This window comes from Elephantulus edwardii, unplaced genomic scaffold, assembly GCF_000299155.1.
Source record: "Elephantulus edwardii isolate Elephantulus edwardi_28Jun2011 unplaced genomic scaffold, EleEdw1.0 scaffold00030, whole genome shotgun sequence".
In the NCBI taxonomy this organism is placed as follows: Eukaryota; Metazoa; Chordata; class Mammalia; order Macroscelidea; family Macroscelididae; genus Elephantulus; species Elephantulus edwardii.
The window spans coordinates 5,277,193-5,288,624 of NW_006399780.1; the positions used below are offsets into that span (position 1 = coordinate 5,277,193).

At 36.9% G+C, this 11,432-nt stretch overlaps 1 protein-coding gene across 1 annotated transcript in view; it reads left to right on the top strand.

Moving 5' to 3' along the window:
* Nucleotides 1-11,432, top strand: part of TMCO3 (transmembrane and coiled-coil domains 3) — a 94,825-nt gene that overhangs the window by 2,095 nt on the left and 81,298 nt on the right. Inside the window, exons 2-4 of the mRNA XM_006883810.1 lie at nt 3,554-3,733; nt 5,319-5,510; nt 6,406-6,534. Of these exons, the coding sequence (XP_006883872.1) occupies nt 3,554-3,733; nt 5,319-5,510; nt 6,406-6,534 (501 nt within the window). The remainder of the gene's footprint in view (nt 1-3,553; nt 3,734-5,318; nt 5,511-6,405; nt 6,535-11,432) is intronic.

Consider the following 11,432-nt stretch of genomic DNA (forward strand, 5'->3'; position numbering starts at 1 on the left):
AAGAAATTAACGAACAAATTAAAGCTGTGAGTTGCAATGCTTGGCAAAATATTATAATGAAATGTGTAAGGAGCTGGAGTCAGAAAATCAAAAAGACCGAACTCACTCAGCATTTCTTAAGCTGAAGAAACTAATGAACAAATTAAAGCTGTGAGTTGCAATGCTTACGGATATTAGAGGCAGAATATTCAGTGATTCAGGAAGCATTTAAAAAGATGGAAGGAGTATACAGAGTCATTGTACCAAAAAGAACTGGCTGACATAGAAGAATTTAAAGTAACAACATATGATTAAGAGGCAGTGGTGATGAAGGAGGATGTTCAGGCTGCTCTGAAGGAATTGGCAAAAAAACAAAGCACCAGGAATTGATGGAATACCAATTAACATATTTCAACAAGCAGATGCTGCCCTAGATGTGCTCACCAAGTTTTGCCAAGAAATCTGGAGGACAACTACTTGGCAAACAACACCTGGAAGAGATATATATTTTATTCCCATTCCAAAAATAAAAAAAAAAATAAAGAAGGTGACCCAACAAAGTGTGGAAATTCTTGAACAATATCACACAATAGCAAAATTCTGCTGAAGATTATCTAGGAACAACTGAACAATACATTGACAGAGAACTACCAGAAATACAAGTTAGATTTAGAAGAGGTCATGGCCCTAGAGACATATTGCCAATGTCAGATGGATCTTGGCAGAAAGCAGACAGTACCAGAAGAATGTCTCTCTGTTTCATTGACTATGCAAAGGCATTTGACTGTGTGGATCCCAACAAATTGTGGCTAACCTTGAGGAAAATGGGAATCCCAGAACATTTGATTGTGCTTATGCAAAACCTATACTTGGACCAGGAAGCAGTCCTCAGAACAGAGCAAGGAAACACTGAATGGTTCAAAATCAGGAAAGGAGTGCATCAGGAATGCATCCTGTCTCCATACCTTTTCAATCTGTATGCAGAACAGACCATTTGAATAGCAGGGCTTTATGAGGAGGAATTTGACATCAATATTGAAGGAGACTCATCAGCAACCTACAATATTCAGATGTCACAACCTTACTTGCTTGAAACTGAAGAAGACCTGAAGTGGTTGCTACAGAAGATCAAGGACTGTAGTCTTCAATATGGATTGAAACTCAATATCAAGAAGACAAAGAATCTCACCACTGGACCAATTGGCAGCACTGTGATGGAGAAGAGATTGAGATTGTTAGCAATTAAAGCTTGCTTGGCTCCACAATCAACACTCTTAATACCAGCAGTCAGGAAATCAAAAGAAAAATTGCATTGGAAGTCTGCTCTCAGGGACCTTTACAAAGTTCTAAAGAATAGTGTGTCAGTCTAGAGACTAAGGTGTCCCTGATCAAGGACATGGTCTTCACAATTATTTGCTATGTATCAGAGAGCTGAACAATGAATAAGGATGACAGAAGAAGAATTGAAGTCTTTTGAGTTGTAGTGCTGGAGAAGAGTATGCCATGGACCACTAGGAGAACAAATAGGTCTGTCTGGGAGAGAGTGAAACCAAGTCTCTCCTTGGAGGCTAGGATTTTAAAGCTCTGTCTCACATTCTTAGGGCACATGGCCAGGGGAGACCAGTTCTTGGAGAAGGACATCATGCTCGGAAGGGTGGAGGGACAGTGCAGCAGAAGAAGACCCCAGTTGAGATGGATTGATACAGTATCTGGGGCAGTGAGAATTGGTGTGTGAGAATTAGTGAGACTGGCTCAGGACAGAGAAGGGTTCAGAGCTGCTGTACATTGGGTCGCTATAGGCTGCAGGCAACTCAACAACACATAGCAACAACAACATAAACAACATATACTATATTGATTGTTTTTTATGTAAGCCTCTTGTTTTAGAGTCAACAATCCCTCAGGGAGGGCCTTTGTATTTAAAAGCCGGTTGCTATTATATTTTGGAGGAACCTTTTTCAAAGTGGTACAGCATTCTTCTGTCAATATGCAGTGCAGAAGTAACCTAGGGTTGCTGTGATGCTGAACCTTGTGCCACTGAGGTGTCAAATGGTATAACGTTTACCCATGGTGGACATTGTTTGCTGGGTCTCCCAGGTTAATACAGGTTTGGAAGTAGGAGTGGCATCCACTTCCTAAACAACATGCCTCTGGAAACACTATGAACTTTGTGAATAAAATGATAGTTATAGAAAGGCTTCAGGTCTTCTGTTCATAAGGTTGCAATGAGTTGTGCTCTACTCGACAGTAATCACCAACATATTTGAGTTGATACTCTTTATATTACTTTATAAAGCTATGATATTTGAGTACCTTTTGATGCCTAGCACCTTAAAGATATAAAACATTATTTCATAATAGAGAAGTCTTTTTACACAGCTTGAAAACTAAAGAAATACAAAATTTTTTGAAGAATGACTTTTTTTTTAAGAATTCTAGTAATTGGACAAATGGAGCTAAGGGTTCTATTAGCTTTGATTTAATCATCTTACTTTTCCCCCTTCCCCTATCAACTTCATTTATTGTCAAACTTCAAAAAATTGTGATTTTTAGTAAAATCTTATAAAGAGATTGATTTTACATAATGTCTTGCTTATTTTACATGTGAATTCCTGTCATTGTTATTCTGTATTAGAAATATCCATAACATTACTCTTTGCATAAAAATTACTATCTTATAAGATCTTTACAGTTGAAACATTACGTTTTTTATTACTTTTAAATAGGGATACTTTATAGGATCCAAATTTATTGTAAGGTTTTCTTATAAAAGAGAGAACAGTGCATGAGTTTAGGTGATGTTAATTTAAATATACATACTTTATAAAATTTAAACAGTATTGCAACTTACACTCTTTCCTGCATTATAACTCCAGGATATAGCATTGTTTTAGGTCATTGAGTTGATCTTATCACTAGAGATCCATTAAATGGCCAATCTTTGTTTCTCAGTACTGCCCTTTCATTTATTTGTCCCATTTAAATTCCCCTTTAAATGTAGATAAATATTAGGATAAAGTTAAGGTTAATAATTTGATTAATATATTTAGGGTTTAACTATTTTTATGATACATATTTATTAAGTTATATGTCCAGCCACTATCTGTCAGTTTCCCAAATAATTATTCTTTCTAGAATAATTTTCCTTTGTTACTTGGGATTTGACTATGTGTATCTGCTTATGAATATACAGATAAAAGCATATACAAGCATTCCAGGTATTTTTTCTTTTTTGCATTACAGGTATTCTTATACTTGTAAATATACTTCATATAAATAGTAGGCAGTGTACCTGTAGTATAATCAATGTACAGTAAGTCATTCTTACATGGAGATAACCTTCAAAAATTATAATTTCATTTATGGGAATTAGATATATTAAATTTGTATGTATATAAACAAAGAACTTCCTTAAGAATTTTGCTAGGCTCAATTATGCCTAAATAATCAAGGATAATCTATGATATTTAACAGAGAGGGTGGGTTGATTTGATTAATTTAGGACAGGTACGTGAAATTAATAATTGGTTTATTTCTTAATACATTTCACTTTTCATTCCTTACTAATGCGTAGGAAGAGACAGAATATGTGGAACTTCTGGCAGCAGAAAAACATCAAGTTGAAGCTCTTAAAAATATGCAACATCAAAATAAAAGTTTATCTATGCTTGATGAAATTCTTGAAGATGTAAGAAAGGCAGCAGATCGATTAGAGGAAGAAATAGAAGAACATGCTTTTGATGACAATAAATCTGTAAGTTACATTTCGGGACAATTTTCCTTTTACACACTGAGGTACTTATTCATGGAAAGGATATGTCATTGAAATTCTTTTGCATGTTTTATTTCATGTTTCAGCAACAAACTAAAACCACTTCAGTTGCACTGAGTTGATTCAGTCACCTGGTTACTCTGTGTGTGTTAGAGTCGAACCGTGTACCATATTGTTTTATGTGGGAACCGGCTTACAGCTGACCCATCAGTAAGTTTTCAGAGCACCGGAAGGAACTACCCATCTTCTGTGCAGAGCAGCTGGTGAATCTGCACCCTGTTCCTTTAATTTGGCGGCTCAGCTCCTTACCAGCAAGTCACCAGAACTCCTTAAACTATAGTCACTTCTCTCTTAGTAGTGACTACTCTCCGTTCTCTAGTTTTACCATCCAGTTGAATTGTGGTTTCAAGGAAATTTGCACTGGAAAGTCAACTTTCAGTTCTCACTTGCTTATGGAAAATAAAGCTCTGTACAAAATTGATCTTCATATTTGAAGTAAGATTTCAGACTCTGTTGAAAATTGACCATAGCTATTAGTTTGGTCTGGTATATGAATATGAGTTGAATAATGTAAGCTCATTAGAGTAAAATTAGGGAAGAAAAGGGACAAGCTAAAAATGAAGTAGAAAGAAAAGTGTTTTAATGCACACCCATATTCATTGCAGCTTTGTTCTCAGTAGCAAAGAGTTGGAAACAACCTAAGTGACCATCAACAAACGAATTGACAGAGAAGCTCTGGTATATTCACACAGTGGAATACTATGCTGCACTGAAAAACAAAGAACTCATGAAGTATTACTTAAAATGGATGACCCTTGAGGACATGATGCTGAGTGAACTATCTCAGTCACAAAAGGACAAATACTGCATAGTGCCACTGTTGTAAAACAGGACTAACATCAGAGTTGAGGGGAGACTGAGAAAAAGGGGACAAATAATGTATACTGCATTGAAACAGATGAGGGAGAGAACTGTTTAAAAGCGATATATGATTAGTATTATTATGACAGGAGTCCAGAATGAACGTTACATAGTGGAGTGCACTTGGGGGGAGGGATTGTGTAACAATGAAAGAATTTTTCTTTTACTTTTCAAAGAGAAGAGCGATTTAGGGGCAAGGGGTAGGTAGGGGGGAAAATGCAATAATGAATGAATGGGAAAAAAATGTCCCAATGATTTAATGAAAAACCAATATGCTTTGTAAACGTTCACTCAAATAATAAAATCTTTTAAAAAAAAAAAAGAAAAGTATTTTAAATTTTACTGATTGTGAGGTAAGGTGAAAACTCTTAAATATCATGGGGGCTATAAATTTCCAAAGAATATGCCCTAAATTAAGTGAAACAGATGTTTGTAAATAGTAGAAATCCTAAACATTTTCATCCTTAGACAGCTTTTTTAACTGGGGGGAAAAAGTTCCTAATTCATGCTAATGGACATTTACTAATTTTTAGTCCCATTTATTACTGAAAGCCCATAATTCTTAGGTATAAATTTTTTTTTCTTAAAAATTAATCTGAAAACATTTCTTTGATTTTAATTAGGCAATATTGCTATTTTCTTATAGGTAAAAGGAGTCAATTTTGAGGCAGTTCTTAGAGTGGAAGAAGAAGAAGCCAATTCCAAGCAAAATATAACAAAACGAGAAGTAGAAGATGATTTAGGTCTCAGTATGTTAATTGACTCACAGAATAACCAGTATATTTTGACCAAGCCCAGAGATTCAACAATCCCACGTGCTGATCACCATTTTATAAAGGTAGTCTGTGTTAAATCTCCTTTCAAAACTGTGTCCTTCCCTTCCTAAGATGGAAATTTATTTTTGGAACAAAATTCCTCTATTTTCTATTAGAAATTCCTACATTCTTTTTTGTCATTTGAGACCTTCTCTCCTTAAAAAGAAAACATTTTAATGTTTTAAATGAAAGTTAATTAATTTAAATGTTGAGAATTCAGAAGCCTTCTTGAAAGTCTTATTTACGTTCCTGTGATAGGATTAGAGTGACACCTATCAAAAAACTATTTTCACTAAAGTATACAATTCTTACATGACTGTGAAGTTTTGGCTAGTGTGTCATTTCCAAGCAGTAACTAGGGTTGCTTTACATCCAACCAACTTTTTGTAAAGCTTTCTGTATAAAAAATTTGCAGTACATACAATGGTTTGTAATAAGTGTGGACACCGAAACAATTATTACTGTATTATTATGTAAATTATGCTTTTGTGTATCAAGAACTGTTTCTTTAATGGTTTTTGTTCATAGAAGCTTAATATACTCTGACAAACACTTGACTGACATTAGATATGAACAGTACCTAACTGTTCTGATTTGAAAGTGGAGTTAGAAATTAGATGAATTTATAACCAAGGGATGTCTATATGGCTTTATGAAGACTGTAATTGTAGCTTTATAGCTTTACTAAAATGCAGAGTGTGAACTGCCTCCTCTAATGGTGACGAGGAGTCCATATTGCTTCAAAATAAGAGCTTGAAGTTGATAGCATCATGGTTGAGCGTGGTTGGATTTGAACTGCATTGATGGTTGTGGACTGCAATGAAAAAAATCTGTCCCATTTACCACTCAGTTCACCCTTTTTTGGCATGAAATAGAGCCAACGATTGTTCAAAATGTCTTGTTTTGTTTTTACAACAGGACATTGTTACCATAGGAATGCTGTCTTTACCTTGTGGTTGGTTATGCACAACAATAGGATTACCAACAATGTTTGGTTATATTATTTGTGGTGTGCTTCTTGGACCATCAGGACTTAATAGTATTAAGGTAAGAACAAAATATAACTGGTTTTATATCTATTTATACAACAAAATATTAAAGAAAAAGTTTGAACTTGAGGATTCTATTGGACCATGTATAAAAAGAACAAGGTCAGTGTAAAGACAGATAAATCCGATCTTTACTAACTGTACTAGGGGAAACAGCCGTCTCCATCCCTCCCCCCATCAATGGCGTTCACAACACAAAACCAGTTTCTATGAGGTCAGACATGCTCCTCTCCCTCCCCCAACACACATTCTCTCCTTACTTTCTACTAATTCCAGCACAATCCTACTGTTCTACTGGGTCCAAAATCCACTGCTATAGCTATAAAGGCCTCACAGAGTCATACTCCAATTACAGAGTTTATTAGGGAAAGTTACAGGTTACCGCTTAGGTTGGCAACAGGATACAATTTCTCAGTCAGGACAGTTTCTATTGTGTGCTCGCATAGCCTTCAGCCTTGTGACTTTAGGCCTGTGTTACAACGCTCTCTTAGTCCTGCCAATTAAGGTCTCTCTCCCACCCTAGCCCCTCACCTCTACAAAACTTGAGCAGAGGTCTCTGGCTCTGGTTCCATGGGGCAGCAGTTTCAGGTCAGCTCTGTTGCACACCGGTCTCATGTTCTCTCTCTTCTGTGGCCGCTGCTTTCCTTGGGTGTACCCTGACCTGAGTGGTGCAGGAATCTCTGACTCCAAAGGATGCATACTTCATTCTTCGCTTCTTCTTTCTTGCAGAGAGTTGTTATTGTTATTATGTGCCATTGAGTTGTGCATGAATCGTAGCAACTCTTTGTATAATAGCTCTGAACCTTGCCCTATTGTGAGGCAGTCTCACTGACTCTGACACACCTAAGCGCATTGCTCCAGTTACTGTATCAATCCATCTCATCTGGGGTCTTCCTCTCCTGCATTGTCCCTCCACCCTTCAAAGAATAATGTCCTTCTCCAAGGACTGGTCCCTCCTGACCACATGCCTAAAGTATGTAAGAGTGAGAAGGAGCTTCAGATTCCTTGCCTCCAAGGAGAAACTTGGTGTCACTCTCCAAGACAGACTTATTTATTCTCCTAGTGGTACATAGTATACTCTTCTCCAGCACTACAACTCAAAAGACATCAATTCTTCTTCTGTCATCCTTATTCATTGTCCAACTTTCTGATAGATAGCTAATAATTGGGAAGACCATGTCCTGGATCAGGCACACCTTAATCTCTAGGCTGACATCATTGATCTTTAGAACTTTGCAAAGGTCCCTGACAGCAGACTTCAGTGCAATTCATCTTTTGATTTCCTGATTGCTGGTGTTAAGAGTGTTGTTATTATAGCACATACAATTTTGACCTAACTGCAAAAACAACAAAAAGATATAAGGGCATGTATATGAATGTACTTTTTGGTTGTTTTGCAGTTTCAAAATTATATGTGCTATAGTAAATAAAGCTACTTCGTTGTGTGTACTTTGTAGTGACAATTACTTTGATTAAACTGCTAGTATTTATTTTGTCCTTGTTTAGTGTTACTTTTCCCATCACCAAAAATAACAAATATTTACTAGAGAGAGAGCTCTGGTGGCCTAGTGGTAAGAAGGTGCACTGCCAACCCGAATGCACGGGTTGGAATCCAGCTGCTTTGCAGAGGATGGGTTGACGATCTCTTACTGTGCAATTTATTTGTTGTTGATGTTGTTATTAAGTGCCTTGGAGTCAAGTATGACTCTTCTTGACCCTATGAACAACTTATCTGGACACTGTCCTATCCTGTGCCATCCTTATAATCTCTGACATATTTCAAGCCCAGTGCCACAGTTGCTGTGTCAATCACCTGGTTGAGGATCTTCCTCTCTTTCACTGTGCCTCCACCTCCCCAAGCATGATGTCCTTCTCTAAGGAGTATCCTCTCTTAGCAACATACCAAAGTATGTGAGACGAAGCTTCGTCATTTTGCCCCCAAGAGTGCTTCTGGCTGCAGTTTTACCAAAACATATGTATTTGTTCTTTTGGCAGTCCATGGGATATTCAGTACTCTTCTCCAACACCATAGTTCAAATGTATCAATCGCCTTTGAACTGTTTTGCCTTTGGACTTTGAACTTTGAGATTTATAGCCTTTGAAAACCCACTGGAGCTTTAACAACACTAGAGGCAGCTCTTGTGGGGTGGTTTGTAGGAAGCTGCGCTGCTAACCCAAAGTGGGTACCTGCTGGGCAATACACAGCAGTAACTATCAAGAGACTGACTCCCTTTGCTCCCCTCATCTCTGGTAGACTATTAATGAATATTAATTTCTGCACATTTGCCCATTCATGTCATGTCTTACAAACGAGCTCATACAGTATTTATCTTCTTATGGTTGACTTATTTTGCTTATTATACCATCCTCTAGGTTCATCTTTGTTCCCAGATGTTTCAGGAACTCACTTTCCTTTATTTCAGCGTAGTATTTCATTGTGTGGATGTACCACATATTGCTTATCCTTTGCCCATTAGGTTGCATTGTAGGTTGTTCCCATTGTTTTGCTTTGTGAGTAGTTCTGCAATGAACACAGGTGTGCAGGTGTTTTTTGCATGTAACTTCTGTTAGATCTCTAGTGTATATGGCTAGGATTATACTTCCAAGGTCATTTGGCTGCTCTGTGGAGTCTTGGTGGCACTGTGGTTAAGTAGTTGGCTGTGACCCAAAAACCTTCCAGCCTTTCTGTTTCCATGGAAATGGCCATCCTGGAAATTTTGTGACGTAATTTACTTTGTCTTACAAGGTTTCAGTGAGTCGGAATCAAGTTGATGGCAGTAAGGTTGGGTTTTATTGCTTTGTTTTTGTTTTATTTTGCTTATTGTGGTTTTTGTTTTCTTAATTAGGAACACTACACAGCAGTTACTTTTCCCTTTAGATCAGATTTAAAGATCCTATTTTCAGTAATATGATGGGTTCAGGCCAATTATCACACATTGAAAACAACTAAAAATAAGAGATAAATAGTACAAATTAGCTTTTTAAAATTTATTAATACACTGAAGAGCTAAAAAAGTAGTGAGAAATTATCTAGCCAAAATTTAGAACATTGAGATAGTCCATAGGGATGATACAGCATTAAAGCTACTTTTGCTGGAGGGTGTTTTCCAAGTAAGTAAAATTGGACTTTATTCTCTTGGTCACACATTTTGAAACTAAACACATTTTAAAGTTCTTGTGATCTTGAAAATATTACATCTAAAAATGTATGAAATATGAATAAAATGCAAAGATGATGTCAAGAATTGATGTCATGAAACCGCACACAGATATAACAGTGAAAAACCTTGTTGATGCTCCCAGTTGAGTAAAATAGGGGTGGGCAAGCAGGGAAAAGGTGTAGAATGTGTCACTTGAAGTCCCATTTTATTTAGTTGTAAGTCAGACCTTGCACCAGTACAAAAGAACTTCTATGAAAAGAAATATGCTTACAGATGTCAGGAAAAGCAAACAAATGCAAAAGCAAACCGAAAACACACAGTACTGTAAACAAGAGTCATGAAAATAAGCAGTGAGTAGTGATATATTCCCGTTCTATGTCTGCACAACAGATTACTACAAACCAAGTAGCTTAAGACAATAGAAATATATTTTGTCACAGTTCTGAAACTTAGTCAGGGTTCTGGAGTGATTGAAGGTCTTAGGGAGAAATTGTTGCTTGTCTCTTTCCTGGTTTTTGATGGTTTCTAGCTATATTTGTTATTCTTATTCTTTGGCTTTTGTGTGTGTGTTTGTATGTATGTATCTCCAGTCTCAGCTTTTGTTTTTGCATGTCCTTCTCTGTATCTTCTCTGTTTCTGTATCCAATTTTTCTTCTTTTCACTTAGAAACATACCAGTCTTTGGGTATACTGTATTTTTGCATTTTCATGGGCACAGAAATAGTGTGCACACATGGATAATGCACATAAACTAAAATGTGAGAGGTTTACACAGTTTTCAGAAAGATTGTATATGGCACATGTAAAAATAATGTATGTTACACCTTATCCAGTATCACCTTTATTTAACTATAGCTGCATGGATCCTATTTCCAAATTAAATCACATTCATAGATTCTCACACAAACTCAGACTTAATGCTGTTGAGTCAGTTCCAACTCCTAGTGACCCAATATTGGGTTTCCAAAGCTGTAAATTGTAGTGAGAGGAGAGTGCCCCTTTCTCTATCAGAAAAGCTGGTAGTTTCAAATCGCCAGAGACTCTTGGCCTTTGGATTAACAGTGCACTGTGAGCTCTACCACCAGAACTCCCTTCATAAGGCACTAGGACATGGCTCTCCAGAGAGATATAGCTCAACTCATTAATAGGCGAGAAGATGCAGATAGAGGACAAAAGAAATAAGCTTTTAGTTGAATTGTGATGTTCTTATTATTAGGTGCCATCAAGTAACTCTATGAACAACAGATCAAAACCTTGCCATCCTGATGATCTCTCCTGAGCTCAGACCATTGCTACAGTCAGTCACTGTCACTCCATCTTTTTGGAGGTCTTCCTCTCTTTTCTGACACTCCACTTTTTCCACATGGTACCTTTTCCAGAGACTGACCCTTTCTGACAATATACTCAAAGTATGTTAAACCAAGTTTCACCAAGCTTGCCTCTAAGGAGCACCTTGGTTGCACTACCCTTAAGATAGGCTTGTTTGTTCTTTTGGCAGTCCATAAGATATTCGGTACTCTTCTCCAACAGCACACTTCAAAGGCACCAGTTCTTCCATTGTCCATATTCATTGTCCAACTTTGAGATGCATAAGAAGCGATTAGAAATACCATGGCTTGGATCAGGCACACCCTAGTTTTTAAAGTGATATCCTTACTCTTTAACACTATGGGAGGTCCTTGACAACATATTTTTAAAAATGTAAACGTGTCTGATTTCTTTTTTTTTTTTTTTTT